This window comes from Gordionus sp. m RMFG-2023, chromosome 5 (assembly GCF_954871325.1).
Source record: "Gordionus sp. m RMFG-2023 chromosome 5, tfGorSpeb1-WG-v2, whole genome shotgun sequence".
NCBI classification, from domain to species: Eukaryota; Metazoa; Nematomorpha; class Gordioida; order Chordodea; family Parachordodidae; genus Gordionus; species Gordionus sp. m RMFG-2023.
The window spans coordinates 24,509,357-24,532,471 of record NC_088779.1 but is presented as its reverse complement, the minus strand read 5'-3'; the positions used below and the strand labels follow the sequence as shown (position 1 = coordinate 24,532,471).

General features: G+C 29.3%; 2 protein-coding genes across 2 annotated transcripts; both read left to right on the top strand.

Annotated features, from left to right (window-relative positions):
• The first annotated feature begins 808 nt into the window (after positions 1-808).
• LOC135930055 (polyamine-transporting ATPase 13A3-like) lies at positions 809-16,065 on the top strand. The gene is made up of 8 exons (XM_065466837.1): positions 809-926; positions 1,409-2,376; positions 4,175-4,337; positions 9,157-9,599; positions 11,571-12,129; positions 12,357-13,100; positions 13,291-13,597; positions 15,924-16,065. The coding sequence occupies exons 2-8, from the start codon at positions 1,598-1,600 to the stop codon at positions 16,016-16,018; spliced, it is 3,090 nt and encodes a 1,029-aa protein (XP_065322909.1). The 5' UTR covers positions 809-926; positions 1,409-1,597; the 3' UTR covers positions 16,019-16,065.
• On the top strand, positions 16,059-18,620 carry LOC135930056 (uncharacterized). The gene has a single exon (XM_065466838.1). It carries the CDS (start codon positions 16,059-16,061, stop codon positions 17,553-17,555), a length of 1,497 nt encoding a protein of 498 aa, XP_065322910.1. The 3' UTR covers positions 17,556-18,620.
• Positions 18,621-23,115: the final 4,495 nt, after the last annotated feature.

Below are 23,115 nucleotides of genomic sequence, written 5' to 3'. Positions count from 1 at the left end.
TATAAATTAACAGGCTCCATGATGTTTGGTATTCGGACCCTCGTAAGAAAACGATATCTGAATTTACATATCTGCCTTGACTATTTATACAATTAAGACCACATCTCCCTTTGGAACTAATACTTTACATTTTCTGCATATATGTGGTTGAAATCTAATTCGATGATCAATGGCAACACCTAATAGTTCATTTGATATTAGATACCTAGATTACAACTTGGTATTGCTTCCTAGTGTTGTTAAAAATCCCAATTTATTAAAACGGCCCGATTAATATTATAACCTAAATAAAATTATGTAAGACTAAAGATTTCGCTCATAGCTGGCAGAAATTATTGGATATCTATTTGCCAATTCTCGATGCTTAGATAATTTTATTATAGCTAAAATATTAATCGGGCCGTTTTGAAAAATCAACCCAAATCGGGCATTTTAACATCACTAATGCTTCCATAATAGTACCAGCATTTTGTAATAGTTGAATATATATCGAAGGGGGGTTTAATGAGAGTATTTAAAAAAAAATTAGGCTAAAAAATGGATATTAAAGATTTATAAGTATAATGATCTAAGCATAATAAGATCGTATTATTTTGAAGACATCTTTGACTATAAGATATGAAATATATATTTTTTAAATTTTTTTGTTTTACATAGTTTTAATATATTTTTTAAATTATAGGATTATATGAAATTAAAAATAAAATAATTAAAAAGATACAAAATAATTAAAAAGATACAAAATAATTAAAAAAATACAAAATATTTAAATTAAAGACATCTATGAGGATGATTGATTGTTTGAATTATCATGCGTAGCCATAATTTGCGCTAACAGATGATTTAAATTTCAGTTAAATCTGGATTTTACCGATTGGAAATATATTTTTGTTCGCGAAAAAATATATTTCAACCCCGCTATCACGGTAATTAACCAATTTATTTGTAGTATTTATATAAAATATATTCAATTATTAATGTGAGTTACAATTATATTTTATATTTATAATATGGTTATTAATTAAACTTATTAAAGATTGCCAATATAGTACTTACAATTTAAATAGATTTATTAATACAAAATAATAATCCTATCCTATATGGTGTTTAATATTTATTAATTTTTGATTTATTCAGTTTAATATTACTACATAAGTCTTAATATTTTGGACCATTAGGCTAGTATCAATATTATCCAATTCAACAAATTATAATTATACTTAATTTCAAGGCCATTTATATATATTATTTGAACATGACCTTAAATGAAAAATAATAGATATAGTTCAAAAGAAACTTTTTCTATATGGAATTAAGTCAAATATTTGTGCAAAACCTTTAATAAAATTAATAGACTAGGCCTATTTTCAAATAAATTCATACTTTAATTGTTTAAATATGTTTTAAGATTGGCTGCATGCCTTTTCCTATATTTACACAAATACATTCCAACTACAGATTGAATGTAATTACAATAACAGCATTTAGCTCATAACTTATATTGGTGAACATTATTCGCAATCATAATTTACAATTACTAGCATAATAATTTTCAACCCATTAACCCCTCTTTAAAATATTTATCCTAATTTGGGATATGAAAAATATTCTCAAAAATGATATTAACACCATTATCACCAAAAATGATATGCAGCACAAAAATTTTATCCCCATTGAAAATTCTGACATTGAAATCAAGGGGTATAGACTTAATCCTTTCAAACTTTTGGCAGTATGGTTAGCTATCATCTTGACATTTGGAGCCCTAGGATTGGTTTTATTTTGGAAACGGGATTGGTATCTTAAATGTACTCATTCACGGGCTGGTCTTGAAACTTGTACAAAGATATTGGTTAAAGACAAGTATGGGCAAATGGAGGTGGAAAATATTTTCATTTTTACCAACAGAAATGGTGATGACAAAAATGAAATAATTGTTAAAGATAAGGAAAACCATTTTGAAATACCTGTTCCTGGTGGCATGTTCAAGTTCTCCGATATGGTCAGATTATTTTGTGACAAACGTATAGTATACCTATATGACCCATCTCGGGGCATGTTTTATGATATAATTGGGGAATGGCTATGCCAGGGCTTTTCTTTGGCTAATCTGACCACTTTCATAGACTCAAACAGGTTAAAAAGTAGGGAAAAGACTGAACAGATTTTAAATCACCAGAATTGTGTAGGAAAAATGATGTCTGAAAATATATACTCTAGACCACGGCCACCTTTGAATGAGAAGCAAAGACAGAGGAGACTAATGTTATTTGGTACTAACAACTTGCATATACCTGTTCCCAACTTTTTCAAAATTATGTATGATGAAGTGGTGACACCTTTTTATGCCTTTCAAGCCTTTAGTGTTATCTTATGGTAATGTACAAATAATATATAAATTATTATAATTATATATTGACATAGTAATAAGCTAAATATAAGGATTAATTTTATTAGGTTATATATATTTTTAGTAAATCATGAGTTAATAATATAATACATGATATTTTGTAGTAAGCCTTTTGAATCTTATATATGGGAATTGAATCATTTATTTTATAAAATAATTTGGACATAAGCCACTTCAAATCTGGGTTGGCAAATTTTCAAAAAAAATGTATTAATACAAATACATTTATAAAAAATAATCATTTCAAAAATAAATTTGGATTTAAAATGGAAAATGTTAAATTTTTCTAACTCAGATCAAATTTAATGAATTAAATGTAAAATTACATATTATTTTTTATTTGTCTGAAAATTATGAATTCATAATAAATACAAAATACTTGTCATTTTTTTAGTATTTAATAAATAAATACTTTGGTAAATATTCAAATAAATACTAAATATAAGAAAGTAATTGTATCTAGTACTTTAAATACAAGTATACATGTTACTGCCCCAACCTGCTTCATACCATAACTCCACCCAATCCATAAATCATTAAGAAAACGAATATTTTATAAAATATTTGGTTTTGTTAGATAGAGACTTGCAAAAGCAAAATTTTTTGGGCCATCTATGGTTCTAGACCGTAGCTAGAACTGCAGATCATTTTTAACAAGCTTATTGGGAAAAATCTAACTATAATATTTATCTTATTCTCTATTTTAATGTTATGCAATAATTTAATTATTCAGCAATAAATTTAATGATGTTAATCTATTTTATTAAATTTATTTATTTAAAAATATATGATAATGAATAGGACCTTTCTTTTTTTTTAAAAAAATAATATATATATAATTTTCTTATTTTTTAATTCATTTTTTAATTGTGATATTTAATCAGACAAAATAAATGGAGAATAGGAAGGAAATATAACTGATATTTTTTGAACCACGGGCTGTACCTATATTTTATTGACGATGTTACCAAGGTGGGCTTTATATGTCTCCTGCTTACTAGATTGTATTTCTTCAGAATTCTAATTAGGTATCTGAATTATAGATTTTCAATAGGCCAGATTTTAGCCTGTCCATTCTACAGGCGGGTATAAGATTTTAAACATTGGATGGATGAGTGGGCGGGTTAAAATATATTTTTAAAACTTTTCGGGCTATATCAACAAAACAAGACTATTATTTATTAAAAATCTTTTTTAAATTTTATAATATTCTATATTTTATAAGCTTAAGTAAAAAATACATTAAAATAAAGTAAATGGAGAGCCATACCAACAGATAAAATAGTTGTTAAACGTTAGGCTGGCGGGATAAACAAAAGGGGATAGATAAATTGTCTGGCAGGCCTGATATAACCCGGCAGACCTCTAGTCTGAGTAAAATGTAATTTTTAGACTTAAAAAATAATTAGGCATTGTTGAAAATAGCAAAAATTTAATTCTAAAAACCCCCTTTTTTAAAAAAAAAAAATAGAACATTTAAAACTTGGATAGCATATTTTTTGTGTGAGTTTCAAATCTTTGGCATTGGCTTAAATTTATGAAAGTTTTAGACAGTCTTTAGTGTACTTTAAAGGTGCAAAACCTATATATAAAATAAAAAAGTCATAAAGGGTGTCCTAGCTTCTTATAGAATACTCTCCAGAATTAAATATAAATAATTTATGACTTGCTATTGCTAAGACAGTACCTTTCTAAGGACAATCTAAATTGTTGGACAATGAAATAGTAATTAACTCATATTTATCCACCCCGTTACATTTATAGGTACAATGACGACTATTATTTTTACGCCTCCTGTATTTTGATAATATCCTTATTGACACTGATTAAATCTACACGGGATATCAAGCGTGACCGCGAAAAATTGAGTCGCAATCTATCAACCAACGCAACGCAAAATCTTAAGGATCAAGAATCTCGCGATAAGGTTAATTGATTAAAATGACTTTTGAAATTTGCATATTTAAAACATTCTTCCAGTTCTGTCAAATATGTTCACATTCCTTTCCTTTCCAATTTCTTTCAAAAAATTTTTTTATTTGCCGATAACGTTCCGGAACGTTCCAAAGCTCTGGACAAATATTTAAACTATAGTTATTCAAAATTTTATCCTGTTTTAAAATGAGAAGTAATAAAAATCGATATTTATTATACTCCACTTAGATATATTGACAAGAGACAATTACGTCAATTATTTGCATATATATTGACAATAGACAATTACGTCAGTTATTTTCATGGGAAGAGAATAAAATGAAAATGAAGCCTTCTTAAATCAATGACATAAAATAATTCCTAGACTGACGATGCATTCATTAAAAGTGTACATCAATCTAAACAGCTGGGTAGCCATTTTGATTGCCCATATCATTATTATAAACGAGAGGCCTTATTCCTATGTCTGGCGCAAACTTTATTAAAGGAATCGCCTAATCATCGAGATAATAAGGAAGCAAGTTATCAATAGTTTTTTGGCATGAGAATAATTACAATATGGGTTACCAAAATGGCGGGTCCAGCTGATTTGCATTCAACGATGATTTTAAATGCATTATTATGAATGCATCGTCAGTCTAAGTATTATTATATGTCATTGTCTTAAATTTAAATTTGGTTAAAATATCGAGCTGACCGTTTTTAAAATTCCGCTCCAATCGAGCCGTTTAACAACACTTAACGCCCGACATTTTAAACGCTACTTCAAAAAAATGTAGCGCGTTATAGCCAGTTTAAATTAGGAAAAAAATAGTATTTATTTATAAAATTTTATATCTTTAGAATGAAAACCGACTTAAATATATACTTTTTTTTCCTCTAAATTTAGCTTCGGTTGAAGAAAAATTTTCCTTTTCATTATTGTTATTTTTTTAAAAAAAATTTTTTATTGTTAATACGCTCAAAAGTAGCGAACATAATATCCTATATTGGCTATGTTTCCATCACTTTTCTATATTTTTTTTACAAGTGAAAACCTATACCTTTTAAGCATAAAACGTATATCTATTAAGTATAATGAAATGAAGAATTTCGATTCGTGTACTTTACAAATACAGGAAAATTTGCCCATTACTTTCATAGCATTATATGTATTGTATGAGTTTTATAACGTGTTATTATTGGAACTTAAAAGTTTGTAGATAACTGCCCAACTCAACTTTTTTTTATATAAAACATGTCACCAAATTTGGATTGAAAAAGTTAGTTTATAGTTCACCATTCTAAACTCTTTATTGTTTAAAGTTTCTTCAGCCTTCCGCTGTCAAACTGTAAGAATATTGATTAACAATGTAATATTGATTATATTCTTTGTATTCCCAAAGAAATTTTAATTTACTATTTTAAAATATAATTATGCTAATTTTTTTGAACTCGTAATGCTGCCACTTCCGTTTTTATAGAATGACCGTTTTTGATTCTCTTTATTTTAAAAATAATATATATATCGTCAGCTGAGTATTATAGTGTTTTCTATACACATTTTTGGCAATTTCGATCAATTCTTATTCCGATGATAACCGAATTTTTTTTAATTGGGTTAAATATATTTAAAGTTAAACAGGCGAGTAGGGTTAAAGGTTAGGGTTAATTAAAGTACGAATTAGGGTTATGATATATTAAAAAATGGTATTTAAATAAAATTTAATCATTTTTTTTATTAATAGCTCGTCACTAATCTATTCCTCCATCCTATATTTGCATTATTATAGTTTAATCTTCTATTTAAAATACGTTAAAAATGCTCCTCCTGAAATAATAAAAAATGATATAGAACATTATAATACTCAGTCCACATATATATTTTTTTAAATAGTCCATTTCCCTAAAATGGCTTAGCGTTTGAGCGAGTGTGATCGCCGCTCTAGATCTAGACTTTTGGGGATGATGATGTAGAAAAGAAATGAATCTAATATTAGGATGTTGAAAATTACTTTATTTATTTCGTGGAGTTGAAGAGTCTTTAAATCATATTTTATAAATAATAAAAAAAATTAATCGATATTTTTTTCCTTTCGATATAATTCTTCCCTAAATTTTTGCCCCTTTATACATAACCATTTTTTTTAAAAAACGAAGCCTCCTATAATTCATTTCATCTTGTTAAATTGAGGAATAAAAACCCGATTATTTATTTTTATTCAACATATCGAAAATTTCGATTCGAAAAAAGAAGAAATATCATTTCTTTTTTTAAAATATAAAAACAAAAACATGTCCAAAATATTATTTTAGAAAATTTCAAAAATTTTTTTTTTAAAAAAATGAGTCATTTTGGGCATAGTTTTAAGAGACATCAAGAAATTTTGGATGAGAATCATATTTTTCCTTTTACCATAATAGATTTAAAACTGGCCGGAAATTTAGGTGGGGATTCGCATGACTCTTTGACACATGTCATTAATTATTATTTATAAATAAAAATTTAAACGAAATCAAAAAACACATTTATTGGTATATTTCTTTTCTATACAACAGAAATGTTTATCCCTCTATATAGCTTCTTATCCTCTAATCATACTTAGAAGAAAGTGGTTCATTTAGATTTAGTAACACACAAACGAAGATGAGGGTGTCCTCTGTCCTAGTCCCAAAATCTATAGACCGGTCTAAACAGTATGAGGTTTCTAAAATCAGATAAACCGGGACATGGCCTAAATGTTATTTTTTATTTTGATTAAATTTTGTTTTTTATTAAAAGCTAAATAAAAAAAATGTAAAAGTTTAACACGTTAATTTTTTTTAAAATGAATGTTGCATCTTGTTCCAATTTTTATATTAATTAAATTAAAGTTTAACATAATTTTGTTTGTTTTAGCCTATAATTGAAAATCAAAATTTTTCTAAAAAGGTAAATATTTATTTTTTGGACTTGCGCTAATTAATTTAATCGAAAAACAGGTATTATATTGTTTTGATATTTTTTTGTTATTTATTTCTTAAAATCGATTAAATATAATTATTTTATTAAATAGCATAACAAAAAATGGGCGATATCGCGTCGATTTACAAAAAATAAATACATAAATGTTATATTATATCAGTTATGCTATCATTTAGACAGGAATCACATATCGCTTAACCAGAATCTCGGTTATTAAAACGTGGCGCGGATAAATTTCTAGATAATTTTTTAAAGGATTATTATAGTGATTAGCTATGACAAAATAATTTGAATTTTTATGAAGTTATTTTAAGTCCTCCTTTATAGTGAACGCGTAATGTAAAAGCGTTGCGTTATTAACAAAATCAAGGCAATAGATAAACAATATGGAGCGTTATGACAACGCTGTGATAAAATTTGAAAAACATATGTTACGACGTATTTTTTAAAAAATTTGTCTCTGATTTTGAAAGCGGTAAATAACACAATGCTTGAATATAACACGTTTACTATAAATGATTCCTGAGAGTGTTTTATAATTTTGTTTAAAATGTTATGAGCAGCTTTGTGATATATTTTAGTTCATCTTTAAATTGATCAAACTTCTTAAAACCCCCATAAAATCTTATTGCTTAATCGATTTTAAATAAAATGAAAATATGTTGAAATTTCTAACCTTGGTAGTGTATAAAAGCCTTCGGGTCGATTTTTAAAAGATCCAAAATCTGGTTTTTTAACGATACTACGCTTTGGCCGGGTTGAAAACAATGCTTTAAAACATAAAATAGGAACGATTGTCCAGGACTTTCTAGTTGCAAACTCTGGGAATTTTTGATACCTGTCAGGTTATCAACACCCATTTATATGGTTAACCATCTCTACATGAATGAATAATTTGAGTGTGGTATATAATGTTGTTAAACGGCTTGATTTGGCCTATTTTATATAAATTAAAATCAGGAGGAAAATAAAACAGATTTTATATCAATGTTTAGCACAATTACTCATCTACAAAGTAAAAAAGATATAGCTCTCTACCTAAAAAATACTTTAAGAGCATTTTCGCCAATTTACACCGTACCCAGGGTAAGAAACACCGTGGTAAAATGGTTAAATTAAAATTGTATTACCAAAAAATATAATATAATTTTGGCATTTATTCTTCTTTTTTTTATATTTATAAACCGAACAATTATTCAATAAGATCATGTAGAAAATTTACATATTTCGAATGCGCCCAATTTGGAGCACAAACATTTTAAATATTTTCCAAATTTTCTGATGTTCCTTTTTTCCTAATGGCGTTAAAATCCAAATTTTTATTTTTTTCAGCTTTTCAAAACTAACCATTTTAAACCGTATTGCCCATAGTCACTTTACCCTTCTAAACTGATCCTTATTGCTATCCTTGTAGTATAACTATAAACATTCATTATAACTTTTGTTTTATACCTAAGACTTTAAAGGAACATATGTACATAAATTATAAATTATTGCGTTATAGATTTTGCTAAAAGTAAAAAATTACTGGAATAATTTTTATAATTTATGACATTTCCTAAAATATGAATATAAGTAAGAGGTTATATGTAAAAATAAGTCTTTACACAAAATTTACTTTCTTTATGCTCAAGGATTAAAAAGTTATTTTTTTTAAAGAATTTCCAGGAGTTACCCTTTGGATAAAGTAACTTATTAACAAAATTAGCTACTTATCAAAAGTAACTATAGCTTTAAACATACCCCTTTCATGGTTTTCCAATTTATTTTATTCGGATTGACTATGCTTAATAATATTTAAATGGAAAGATTAAAATGAATATTATCATATATATCCTTTATTTTATTCATTATCACCCCTTAATAGACCCCCACTGCTATCTCCCACACCATTCAAATCGAACTTTATTCAGACTCGGGCTATTTAGGTCTGACCACTATTCCTACAGTCGATTTAGTTCCGGGCGATGTTATTAGAATAGGGTCTAGAGCCTGCATGACCGGTCGGGGTTTTTCCATTCCGTGCGATGCGGTTCTGCTCAACGGCTCCTGCATAGTGGACGAGTGCATGTTAACGGGCGAGAGCGTACCCGTTACCAAAACCCCTATACGTGTTGACAGCGAAACTAAAGATAGCAAAACCCTAAACCGCGAAAATGATGAATGGAGAAAAAAAGGCGGAAGACGTGAATCCGAAAAAGAAGGAGATTTCGGGGAAATGGCCGACGAGGGAGGACTACTCTATCTAAGGCAGGACGTTAGTTTGGCTCGACATATCATCTATAACGGAACGCGAATCTTGCAAATCAAGTTAGGGGATATAAATAAATCTATCTTTATTTACTTAGCACTTAGATTTTAAAGCAAATTCTGACGTGGACCGGAGACAAGCGTTGGTTCTAAAAAGTAAGAGTTTTGGCTTCCGCGGTTTCCGAGGGTTCAGAGTTTTTCTTGCTTCCAAACTATGCTAATAACCAACGTCAAAATATTTAAATAAATTCCTCTATAAATGTTGATCATACCTAATTAAAATTTAACCGAATAAATTTAGTTGCACACTTTTATTAGAATCGTTTCCGGTTCTTGGAAATTTTGATGGGCTCCACTTCTTAAAAATTTTATAGGAGGGGTTTTAGCTCTTTTAGATTTCCAGTGCCCAAGGTTTTTGCTACCCAACTTGCCAATTCTTGAGCTGGAGTCAAAAGAATCACACTCCATCTCGTATAATTGAATGAGATTAGAAATGAGAATGGTTCATAATTAAGGAATCGGCCTATTGTTAAAATAGCCGATAATCAGCGTCGATCCTATTCCTAGATTCGTACGTGTGCAACCAACCTAAAATGGCTTGCATAACAAGATATTATAATGCGCAGTGTTTTTGATTTGAAATGAATGATTGAACAAAAATGGCCAAATTTCCATTTATATTAATTTGTGGCCATTTTTAATTTAATCTTTTTTAAATAAATATAATAAATATTTTTACGGAAATGATACCACCCCATTTTGCAAAATGAATCTAATCGCCAAAATATTTTATAAAATTATGGTAGATTTCAATCATGATTAATTATTAATCATTTTTTGAGGAATTTTTTATTAAAGGTATAGCCCCTGGATGTAACTATTCAAGTGATTCATATTCAATTTAAAAAAAAATATTAGTAAGTATTATTATCTATTTTTGCCCTCTGGTTAATTTATATGGTAGAACGTCATTTAAAAAATAATGTTATTTAATATGACGTAATATATTATGTTTATTTTGAAAAAATAATGTTATTTAACATGAAGTAATATATTATGTTTATTTTGAATTTTATTTGTACACTATATGAAAATTTTTTTAAAATCTCACTTTAGAAGTGAAGAGGAGTTCAATAAAATCATTTCAAGCTAAATATATTTTGCTAGAAATTTTATACATAATTTTTTTTATATATACCATTAAACATATATTTTAGTGTAAACTAAAAACCAAAAAAATTTATATATAAATTTTTACATATAATTATGGTTCCTTTTTGGGAACATAGTTATGAAATTATATTTTTATATAAATATATTTTAATTTTAGAGTGTTTTAATAAGTTATTTTAAATATTACGATTGAAATTTTTAATGAGCAATTTATAAAAAAATACTAACAAATAATTATATTTCAAAAAGGGGTTATAACTACAAACTTCTAATTACCCATTACAAAAAAATTTATAATTTTTTAATTCAATTTTCTACAACTGCAACTCCCTTTATAAATGGATATTTTAAATTTAATATTAATCTTTATTATAGTAACTTTTCTACTCTTTTATTTTTTTCTTAGCCGCCAGTGATCATATAGTTAAGGAGTATCGTGAGCAAAGTGTAAATAAGCCATAAAAATCATTTTATTTGTTTTGGTAAAACTAAATTATTCTAATTTATTTTTCGAATGGATCCTTTTTTTTACGTGTTAAATATCTAGTTCTATTGCTGCAGATATTAATAAAATTTTGAATTGTTTATATTGTCTTTATTCGGCATCATTATTTAAACTTAACCTAAAGCATGGATGCAATATGGCCAAGGAGGTCGGCCCTTCCCAAACCGCCCCGTGAAAATTTTTGAAAATTTTTTAGCCACACCGATATTTTCTCGCTTTAAATTAGCCTTTTATTTATGTTTAAAAGAAAATATATAAAAAAAACGGAAAAAAGAAACTACGAAGAATTTAATGAAAACGAACCCGAACTTTTATTTTTTTTTTTTTTAAATATATAAAACAACAAAAAAAAGAAACTATGAAGGATTTAACGAAAACGAACTCGATAACTGTTCTGGTGATACTAACAAAGATAACAATAATATCCCCGAAAACGAAGCCATAAGGGCTTACGTGATATCCACTGGATTCGGCACCGTCAAGGGCAAAATGGTAACTGATTTCTTGTACCCGGCTCCAAGCGTGTTCCGTTTCGATCAGGACAGTTACAAATTTGTTTCAGCCCTTTTCGGACTCGCCCTGGCTGGTCTTTGCTACTCGGTTACCCTGAAGGTCATTCAAAAAGTTCCCGCCAGGCAAATCATCATAAGGTCACTCGATCTGGTGGCTATAGTCATCCCACCCGCTTTACCCGCCGCCATGACTGCCGGACTCATTTTTGCCCAGAAAAGGCTGAAACGGCTTTACGGAGTTCTCTCTCTCAGCCCTGACAAGATTAACGTATCCGGAGCTGTAGATATTCTCTGTTTCGATAAAACTGGGACCCTGACGGAAGACGGACTCGATATTTTGGGAGTTCATCCACTTGTGATCGATAAAGAAGAAGAGGAGCTTGAGATGGAGGATAATCATGTTTGATTTTTGGAATGAATTATACTAACACACTATATATAATGACATTTATTTAAATATTTTAGAATATGTTATAGGAATTTCTTATTATTTTAAAAATATAACTAATATAAAAAGATAATCTCAATAATAATTAACAACCTTATATTTTTTTTAACGAAATTAATTAGTCAAATATTTTTTGTTACAAATTTAAAGAAAATTAAAAAAATTTAATCATATTAAAGTCGACAAATAGCTCTCCCGATAAACGCGCTTTCGCCCCTCACATAATTAGGGAACCTGGGCACCCTTGGTCTCTATACTCAAAGAACCTCGATTCACCTAGAAAATCCGAATTGGGTACCATGATTACTTCCTCAACAACAAGCAACGAACTGTCGGCATGCTGCGCTGTATGCCATTCATTGGCCATAATTGGCGAGAAGCTTGTGGGAGATCCGTTAGAGATCAAAATGTTTATCTTCTCCGGTTGGTCCATGTCAGACCAACAGCTGCTTTATTATCACCGTAAAGCCACCCGTTTTTTCGATTTTTCAAATAATAACACTACCAATGATAACGACAGCTTATTGGTCAGAGCAGTTTTCACTCCACCTCTGCAAGCTTCCTTACGTTTAGATTGTCTGGATGAGGATGTGTCAAGAAAGGAGGATCCAGAGATAGCCGAACTTTTGCTTGCCGATCCTAGTGCCAGATATCAGTACGGTGTAATCCACACTTATCCCTTCCTTCCCTCCTTACAGAGGATGAGCGTAGTAGCTAGACGCTTATTAGGTCATCATTTCGAGTTGTACTGCAAGGGGGCACCCGAGATAATTAGATCTTTGTGCCTTGAAACGAGTATACCAAACAATTTCGAAGAAGAGCTCGATGCCCTGACTAATTGTGGGTATAGGGTTATAGCTTGCGCCCACAAAACTCTGCACCACTTTAAGCTAACTGGCGTTAAAAAGTGCTCTAGAACTCAGGTATTTATATTTATTTTATAGGATTGGAATGTATTATAATTAAAACGTGATTGGAATTGATTTAGCATCTTTTTTTAGTTATAACTTTTCTCGCTTTTAGCTTTTTTTAAGTTATATGTGGCCGGGTGAGAGTACTTGAAAATATTTTATAATTACTCTATATTATTTTTTTTAAATTATAATTTTGTAGATAGAAAAAGATATGACGTTTATTGGCTTCCTGATATTTCAAAACAAGCTCAAACCACAATCAACACCTACACTGGATGTATTGAACCAAGCTGGCCTTAGAACTGTCATGGTCACGGGCGACAATATACTCACCGCTTTATCAGTCGCCAAAGAATGTCATTTAATACCGATAAACTCTAAACGTGTTTATATAGTGGATGCTACAAGTTCTGTCATATCGGATGGTTCCCAAAATAACGCGTGTCCCTTATTGCATATCACGTTGACTCCTAAATCCCTGGTCACCAAAATCCTAACTACAAATGGTTTAAAAAATTTTTTAAAATAGCAATTTGAATATTTATCCGTGTGTGGTAAGATGGGATATCTCAGGACGCTGAGAAAGCTGAAGGGAATCGATCCAAGACATAGATCTCAAACAAAAAATTTTTATCTAATAATTTTCTGGCAAATGGAATAAAGTTTTCTAAAATTGTTTTATAGCAAATGCTATAAGCTGCATTCAGTTAGCCAGATTGAAGTGGTTATAACCTGATTTATGCTTTGAACAGAAATTTTTTGAGTTTTTTTAAAGAACAAATACCAAAAATGCAAAAATATTTTAAAAAAAATTTTTTAAGTTATTAATATAAATATAAATATAAAAAAAAGTTAATTACAAAAGAGAGCACATTTTATTTTTTTTAAAAAGAATTAAATGTAAAAGTATAAATTAATATTAAGAATTTATTAACCAAAAGTTAACTTTAGTAGATAATATATTATCGAATTTAATATTATAATAAAATAAATATTCAAATTACTAAATAAGATTTACGAAATTTCCACCACACCCAAATATTCAAATTATTTTATAACTATTGCAATACCTTTTTCCTTATTTTAGACTAGAACCACTACTCCGATATCTTCATTTTAACCTTCTCTCCTTAATTGACCTGGTATGCACCATTAACAATTTGTCTTCTTAAGTTTTATTATTACACTGCTTATATAGAATTAACGATCCATCTCCATTTGGTTAACCATTTATGGCTTGTAAAGATCACTCCCAACGATTTCTCTTTTGTTCCTTCTACGATAGCGGACATAAATATCGATTCTACTGTTTCCCTTATCTCATGACAATTTGTATGCCCTAAGATACATCTCATCTTTTGTTAAACTACTGCTTGTAAACGATTAATGACTTTATCTTAGTCTTTTTTCCTGGGAAACTCCTAACGATTACTATTAAACTATTATATTCCTTTGTTAAGTTGTTCAAATGATTGCTTATTAACAATTGATTCTAGCTTTTTTCAACCATATGTACGTAGTAACAGCTTGTAAACCTTTAACGATTAATTTAAGCTTTTTCGAACCACGTGTTGCTTCTAACGAACAGCTTATAAATCTTTAACGATTGATCCTATTCTTTTGTCCAAATGTCTAAAGATCTTTTCATCAAATTCTATCTAAAAATATCTATTAACCGGCATATCTTCTCGTTCATTTTTCGCAGTATTTTATTATTTTGGCCTCTTAAATTAAACCACAAATTTATATTACATAGGCAAAATTTACAAAAAAAAATTAATTGTGGAAATTTTACCTTTACTCTCAGTATAGCCAAAACTACTATCCCAATTGAACCATTTACCTATAATCGTTCCCTTTCGATCTCTCTTCTTTAACGGCAGCTGGTAAACCATACTGTTTCCTCATCTTTTGTCAACCATGTCTGATGCCATTTCATCAATTTTTACCTAAAATTCGGGGATTGCTTTCGTTTTTCAATGATAAGAAGGAACTGTAATATCAATATTTTTCAGGTCATGGGGCCGGGCCTATATTTTTTGTAATATTACAATTAATATTACTTTTACCAGTTTTCCAATTTATTCCTATGATTCTTTTGAATAAGATAGATTTATAATGATAATAAAGCAAGTATTCCTTTTTTTAAATCAAATCTACCATTTTGAATTTTTTTTATTTTTAAAAATAGTCTTGTAAATAAATAATAGAAATCAATACACGTTAGTAAGTGACGTTTTTATCGTAAATTTTATATTTTAAGAGTGTTAACTTAGGTTAACATTTTGATGGGGCTAAATGACTTAAAAATTTTTTAAAAAATACACTACTAATATACTTTTTTTCCGAGGGAGAGTACTTATGCAATGTTACACTCTCCCGATTCAAAATTTTAACATATTTTTTTTTCAAGTTCGACAAAATAAAAATCTCTAATTATACATTGTCCCTTAAATTTTAGAAAAATTTTAAATAGAAATTATTATTATTTTTTAATAAGAAAAGCGAAAAGGCATCATTTTCTAGTTTATTTTTTTTTATATTTGCAGTGTTTTATAGTACGCACAAAAGCTTTTGCGTTTACTATAAATTCGCATATATTGAAAAAAGCAATCTTTTTGTTTTTAAATGGTCGCTAACGCCGAATATATTTCGCCAATGTTTCATCATACATTTTTATTGAATATTTTGTAGATTATGAGTGATATATAACAAATATAACGGTTTAAAAAAGAAAGTTGAATCCCTCACCCACCTTACCATTCTCATTATATATATTTTTTAAAATGATAAATTTAAACCTTTGATTCTTCCCACATGAATTTAATGCAGATTCGAACTTCACTGAGTTATCCGATGGCTCATCCAGTACAACTACCAACAAATGTTTAGATCCCGATTTACAACGCATCTCTATTTGGTTTTGAAAAATTATGGAAATATTTTGAATGTTTTAGTGCCTCCAAAATGACTTCGGACATGAACGAAAACAAGACCTTATCAAACCTATCTTCGCTTCCCACCAATCAAAAATCGCTTCTTTTTTTCGATCCGCACACATTTTACAACCGTGTACGTAACTTCCTAACCACATTCAGCCGCAGTAGCAAAATTTACATCACCGATGCTTACGATCATCGTTGTAACGGTTTTTTTAATGATCGCGCCGATACGAAGTGCCCTTTAAATATGCTCAAGGAAGATGGAACTCAGGGAAACGTATTCGTGAACCACCCCGCCTATGAACCTATTTCTAGTCCAACCATAAAATCCATTATATCCGGTGAGAATATCGAATTTCTAAATGACTTTAACAGTAATCATATCGTTTACGCAATGACTGGCCCGACCTTTGAAACGCTCGAAAATTTTTATGATGGTAAAACACGGCATCAAATAAAAATCACGTTGAAAAACACTTTAGGACACAAAAATGGTTATCTAAAGAATTCTAACGAGTTTATTATACACCGATCCATTGTAAATTGTGACGCACTTGATAATTTTAAATGCGGAAACGAAAATCATGGTTATGTCCATAGCAAAGATGTTAACAATAATAATATTAAACGTAAAGGTGCCCATCTCGACGATATTAGTAATATAATTCCAGATAACACTTCTTCTGACATTCTACTCAATTCCCCATATACCTCTAACGGAATATCTCTACCTTTCTGTAATGATGACCTAATACCTACTTTAAAAAAAATTGATCCCACTTCACCTGGTCATATAATGCCGTTTGAATTCCAACCGGACTTGTTGGACCGACTCTTGGTGGATGGTTGTTGTGTGTTCGCTCGTATGACGCCAGAATGCAAGACGCGTCTAGTGCTGAGGTACCAACGCTTGGACTACTATGTTGGTATGTGTGGCGATGGAGCCAATGACTGCGGCGCCCTCAAGGCCGCTCACATGGGAATCTCTATGGCCGTGTCTGACTCTCAACCTGAAGAGGTCATTAGCGATAAAAATGATGACAAGTCGACAAAGAAAGATATAGATATTGAAGGTAACGTTGTTGGCAATAATAATGGGAAAATTACTTTACGGCACCGTGTAAAACGGGCCTTTAGGTGCTCAACCCCTAACGATGATGCCTCTAAGATGGAAGAAGGTGCAGTAGGCACGGCCTCTTTGGCGGCACCTTTCACTGCAACCCACGGGAACGTATCTTGCGTTCCAGGAATTATCAAGGAAGGCCGAGCATCCCTCGCTACCTCCTTCTGCGTTTTTAAGAATATGGCTTGTTATAGTCTTAACCAATTCGTAGCCGTGCTCTCCCTATATTGGTTTGGAACGAATTTCAGCGACGTTCAGTTCGCGTTCGCCGATTTTTTCCCCGCCACCGTGCTAACCATGCTTATGGGTTATACCCAGGCGAATCCTCAACTTCCTACAGTTCAGGCTCTATCAGACACATCGTCATTTTCTCATAAATCAAAGGCTAAATTTAACTGATAACGCTAATGGAGATTTGAAAAATATGGCCTCCGTTAAATTAAGCCACATAGACTATTATAAAGAAAAACGCCGATGCAAGAACTACAACAAAGGCGGAGACTTTAATAAATTCAAGCCTGATACCTCTCTGGCGCAGGCTCGCCATTTGGGTTCGGTATTGGGTCACATATTTATAAATTCTCTCTTCTTAGCCGTCGTCTTGACCTACACTCTTAGACAACCATGGTGTCTTAAGGCTACAGAGCCTGAGATTGATCACAAAAACCCCTATTACAGTCACGCCGTTGCTGCAGTTTTTATATTATCCTTCTTTCAATACCTCACATTTACTGTTGTTTTTTCTAAGGGTTTACCCTTCAGGAGACCTTATTACACCAATCTCCCTCTCTTAACTATAACCGTCTTACTCGTTGTATTCTGGGTGTATATCACCCTTGGAAAACCATATTCCCATTTATTATTGGGTCGGTTTTTTAAGCTGAAATACCCGCCCATTATTTTTCCCTCTCTTTTCTACCTAACTTTGGCGCTATGCAATTTTGTGGTATCTATGTTTTTTGAGCGCATTTTACTCGATAAATGGTTAGCTGGATACTTAAGGAACCGTAGTATACTCTTAAAACCTAACAGACCATTGAAATACCTTACATTTTCTAGTTTTTCCCGGGAATATTGCACTGGGCAAAATATGTGAAATTTGATTATTTTTTTCTTAGTCAATTATTAAATATAGAAAGGGGCATTTTTTTTTTACTTTCAATTCCTATTTATAAATTCTTTTTTTCCAAATTAAATATAAGATGCATTTTTGTTTTTATTTTTTACAAAATATTTTACCTCGCATCACGCTGTATTTAATTTAATGACATTTATCATGCAAGTTTATAATCTGGTTACTACTATTTTCGCCGATTTTCATTTTATGAAAAAAATAAATGGGAATCAAATGCCTGGTATTTTATGAGTATTAATTTTTATTTGCATTTTAACATTATGTATGTATGGGCCTTTTACTTATATTATTTTATATATATAATAAAACGACGAATTCTTATTTAAAATTGTATTTTTTTTTATCGAAAATTTTCTCATTTTTCTCATAATAAATGTGTATTTTGCGATCGATGATGTCTTGATTATATATTTTATTATGTTACTTAAGCCATGTCCTGTGACTCGTTCTTCATATTTCCCAACAAAAATTCTGCTTAACCGTCTATTCATCTCTAGACAAAATAGAAAGAAAGGGGCTAGTTAGATTCAGTACACGCACAAACAAAACGGAATAGGGTGTCAGTTCAAAATCTGAATAGATATCTAAACAGATATAAGTCTGAAAAATAGAGCCACAGGGCACAGTCTCATGTTCTCTTTTCCTGATGGCCGATAAATTTAAGCGCCTTTTGCTCTACTTCCTACTATAATTGTATTATTTGAGGATAATTTGTTTGTTGAGCGTTATATAAAAGAATTTTTTTTTATGAAGGAATAGGAATTTTTTTTAAATCGTTGCCTTTTTTATGTAAAGTATAAGTGTTGGTATGTTAAATAAGAATCAATTAGGAATAATCACGTGACAAGCCTAAATCTCTCAATTTTAAAACATTTACTGAGGTTGATTTTTATTTTTGAATACCTCGTATTAGCTCGACTAAATTAGTTACATATTTAGCCAACGAATACGTATTAATATTATTAAGCGTAAGCTCTCCAGTCGCATAACTAATAGTAACTAATTTTCGCTAACTAATATTACATATAATATTTTTAAATGAATACATGGGTTAGGTGTAAATTTCGTTTTAAATGGGACATACGAATGAATTAGTTTACTAAACTAGGACTAGGTAGAAAATACTTATTTTAGCCAAAATAAATGAATTCTAACATTTATTCTATTAATTTCAGATACCTTTGTCATATTTTTCTTTATTTTTTGTAATTTATATGAAGAAAGATTAACTCAAAAGTTCTTGGAAAAAATTTTCTCAAATCTACAGGGTGCAATTAAATTTTGAGCTTTTATTAAATTATATTAATTAAAATATATAATAGCTTTTTCTCATTTTCCGTTAAAGTCATTAAATTTATTTTTTGATATTTAGATCACAGCCTTAATAGAAAATTTTCGATTAGAGATAATAAAAAATATAGAAAAGTGTAAATATTTTTAAAATAGGGCTAATTAACAAAAAAAATTTAAACAGTATATAATGTAAAACTGGAATATGCAAAATTAATTCTCAATAATTCATATACAGAGGCCCGTACCATTTATTCTGCCTGTCGGATCAGTTAATCCAACTGTTTCATCCCTAATCAAATCTATAGTCAGAATATCAAATTGGTTAGTATAGCTTGTCAAAATAAGACACCATTAGCATTCTTTTCAATTTATTGTATCTTAGCAAGGATTTAAACGGTTGTGAATAATTGGAGGCTAAGTAAAAAATAACGGATTATAGTCGGTTCCTTAAAAATAATAAAATCAGTTTAGGATGCTGGACAAAAAAAAATTGGGTTTTAATTCTGATTTCTAATATTTTTAAAAGTGGTTCTCTCCCCTAAATTTGGTGCCGCGTGTTTATTTCTGGTCAAACTTTGATAAAGCATAAAATAAAAATTAAACAATAAATGAGCCCACTTATAAATTACACAGCATTTTAAAATGTATAAACAATTCGCACTTTTGTTTTAGATACGATTTTCTTAAAATCTTTAAAATGGGGTGTGTTGAAAAGATTTCTATTATATGCTCTAGAATCAGTGCTAACCGGCTCGATTTTGCTAATTTTAAATTAAGATTTTAGCCAAAATAAAATTATGCAGCCGTCCATATTTCTTTAATAGATGTCGAAACCTTTCTGCTATCTATAAACAAAAAATCCAGGCCTGCATAATATTTTCTAAAAATATTGGTTGCCGTATTTTAAAATCGAGCTATTTAAGAAGACTAAATATCAAAAGGTTCAAACCTATTAACATACCTTTTTAGAAGTTTTAGTACAACTTAGGATGACAAACAAAATTTTAAACTGGTTTACGTTATGAATTTCATAACACTATTGGATTGGATTCATGCCGTTAAATATTGGAAAAACAATTTCTCTTTCTGAATTTCCAACACTTAAAAATAAATACTCAAATATTCTGTCTAAAAAATAGTTATTGACTGTTATGCATCAATCGTTATCAACATTAGTAAATCAATAGATGCCAAACCAGTTCAATTCTATCAACTTCATTAAACTAGCAAGATCTGGAATGGAAGGAGGTATAAAACGAGCTAAAAATGTCTGAAATTTTACATATTGGAGGTAATGCTGATCATTCATTTGACAAAATATTTTAAAATTTCTAGGATAAGGGTAAAATATTTGTGGGATTAAATTTTTATCGATATTTTTATACCATTAATTTATATTTTTTTTGAATTATCGCTTAAAAGAAAGATTTTTAAACTATAATTACATATTTAAAAAAAATGATAGTTGCATTAAGATATTATACAGTTGTATTGTAACTATGTAAGAGATTTATGACGATCTTGAAGGTTATCATCTATATTGTGATATCAAATGTTAAATTAAGAGCGTTGTGATACCAAAATCTGGAAAAATAAGCAATAAAGTTCTTAATTATTCATATAATCCATGTTAAGACTCTCTTCGTAATATAGAAATTTATTTGAAAACTTTGCCCATAAGCACCTAAACTAATGATATTGTTTTCAACTTTAGAACAACTGGCTAGACTAAATATTAGTAAAGGTTTAATATGGGCGAGTGGGATTAATATATATACTTAATTTAATGATAAATGTAATTGTAGACAATTTCTTTGATATTAAATTTTATGAATGACAGGTTTAGGGTGATCTAATGAGAAATTTAGCTAAATTATTGAATCTTATATAGATTTAGAATTTTTTACTTTAAGCCTGGGAGAAGAAATTTTAATTTTCAGGTGTTAAAGGAATTATATTAAAGTATATATATAGGCACTTTTACATCCCCTAGGCAAATGGCAATATTATTACCCCCTTCCTTTTCTCGTCAAAAAAATGTACTGACTAGCAGAAAAAAGAATCCAAACTAATCAAAAAACAGGAAATAATTGTGATAAAATGAATCCAAATTTGCAAAAAATAGAACAAATTAGCAAAAAAAGAAATTTTAAATCAATATTAGCAAAAAAATCCTCGCTATTTATTCTTATAAACCGCGATCTATAAACCTGTTAATAGTCTCGATTTGACAATTATCAATTATTGATATCACCTGTCATTCTTTTTATTTTCGTTTCCAAAAAAATTCCTCGATTTTAAGTGATTGTTACATATTTTTATTCTTAAAATATATTTGATTGAATTTGGCTATATAGGTAATATAATATTTTTTTTTAATGTAATTTTTATAATTATTCTGATCTATGATAACACCATTTCTTTAGAATAATTATTTGGCCTCAACCTCTTAATCCTTCTATTTTCTTAACATAATATGTTTTCTTAAACCTCTATTTTTATCAAAAATTTTAAAAATTTATATCGTCAGATAATTACCATACCATATTTATTACAAAGTCTTTTTATCGCATAGGAGAGGGAGATGGTCATTTTTCGAACTGAGTCCTCAGGACGGGCCATAGCGAGCCAGGACTGCTTTGTCCCAATTGATGATTTTTTTTAAAAAATTTAAAATAACATATACGCAATTTGATATATTCTATCTTTTCTTTTTTAGTTTTTTAAAGTCACTATATGTCCTTTTTCATGTATTGTGACTTTTTTTTATTAAACATGGTTTCCGCCTTTCTATCTGATAGATGTATCCGAGTGGAGTACATAGGGATGCCACCCACCTTAGAAAATGATAATTAATTCTTTTTTTAAAAAAAACACTGTTTTTTAACATATGTTTAACTATATTATTAAAATGGATATGGGGGCTATCAAAAAAGCTATGACACAAACTATAACATGATTGTTTAATTTAATATACCAAATATCCATTTTTTTTCCTCTCTAATTAATATAATAAAAAATGTATATTTATTTCTTCATTAGAAATATAAAAGGTATAAATTTTTTTAAAATAAAACCATAATTTCAAATAAAAATCAAATTAGGCGTATTTATAATAATCTTAGACCTGCAGCCTGGGTACACGGACCTGGCCATATTTTAATTATTTTTAAATATACCCTGGCTGGCCGAATATTTTAAAATAAAATATTTTAAATCGCCATTATTAGCTATAAAAATTAAAAATAAATAAAATTATATTTTAAAATAATCCGGACCGAGCCGAAAAATTTTTTTAAAAAAAAATCCGGGCCAGACCTTGGAAATGGTTCTTCGGCAGGTCTCTGATAATTATAATAATTAAATTTAAAAATATGTTAGTCACATATTAACGATCAATTGTTTATATTTTAAAGATTGGATTGGCTGCTGCACGCCTTTTCCAGTATAGCCATCAGCAATTAAATTACAAATATTAGAGTGCAACAAATATTTTTAAATTCATTCATCTCATACCAAAAAAAATTCTTT

Excerpts from the sequence above, each read along its gene's own strand:
- LOC135930055 (XM_065466837.1), top strand. The coding sequence starts at position 1,598 with ATGAAAAATATTCTCAAAAATGATATTAACACCATTATCACCAAAAAT. Across the intron at positions 13,101-13,290 it reads AAAAGTGCTCTAGAACTCAG|ATAGAAAAAGATATGACGTT; the intron begins GTATTTATATTT and ends ATAATTTTGTAG. Across the intron at positions 13,598-15,923 it reads CAAAATCCTAACTACAAATG|ATTCGAACTTCACTGAGTTA; the intron begins GTTTAAAAAATT and ends AATTTAATGCAG.
- LOC135930056 (XM_065466838.1), top strand. The coding sequence starts at position 16,059 with ATGACTTCGGACATGAACGAAAACAAGACCTTATCAAACCTATCTTCG.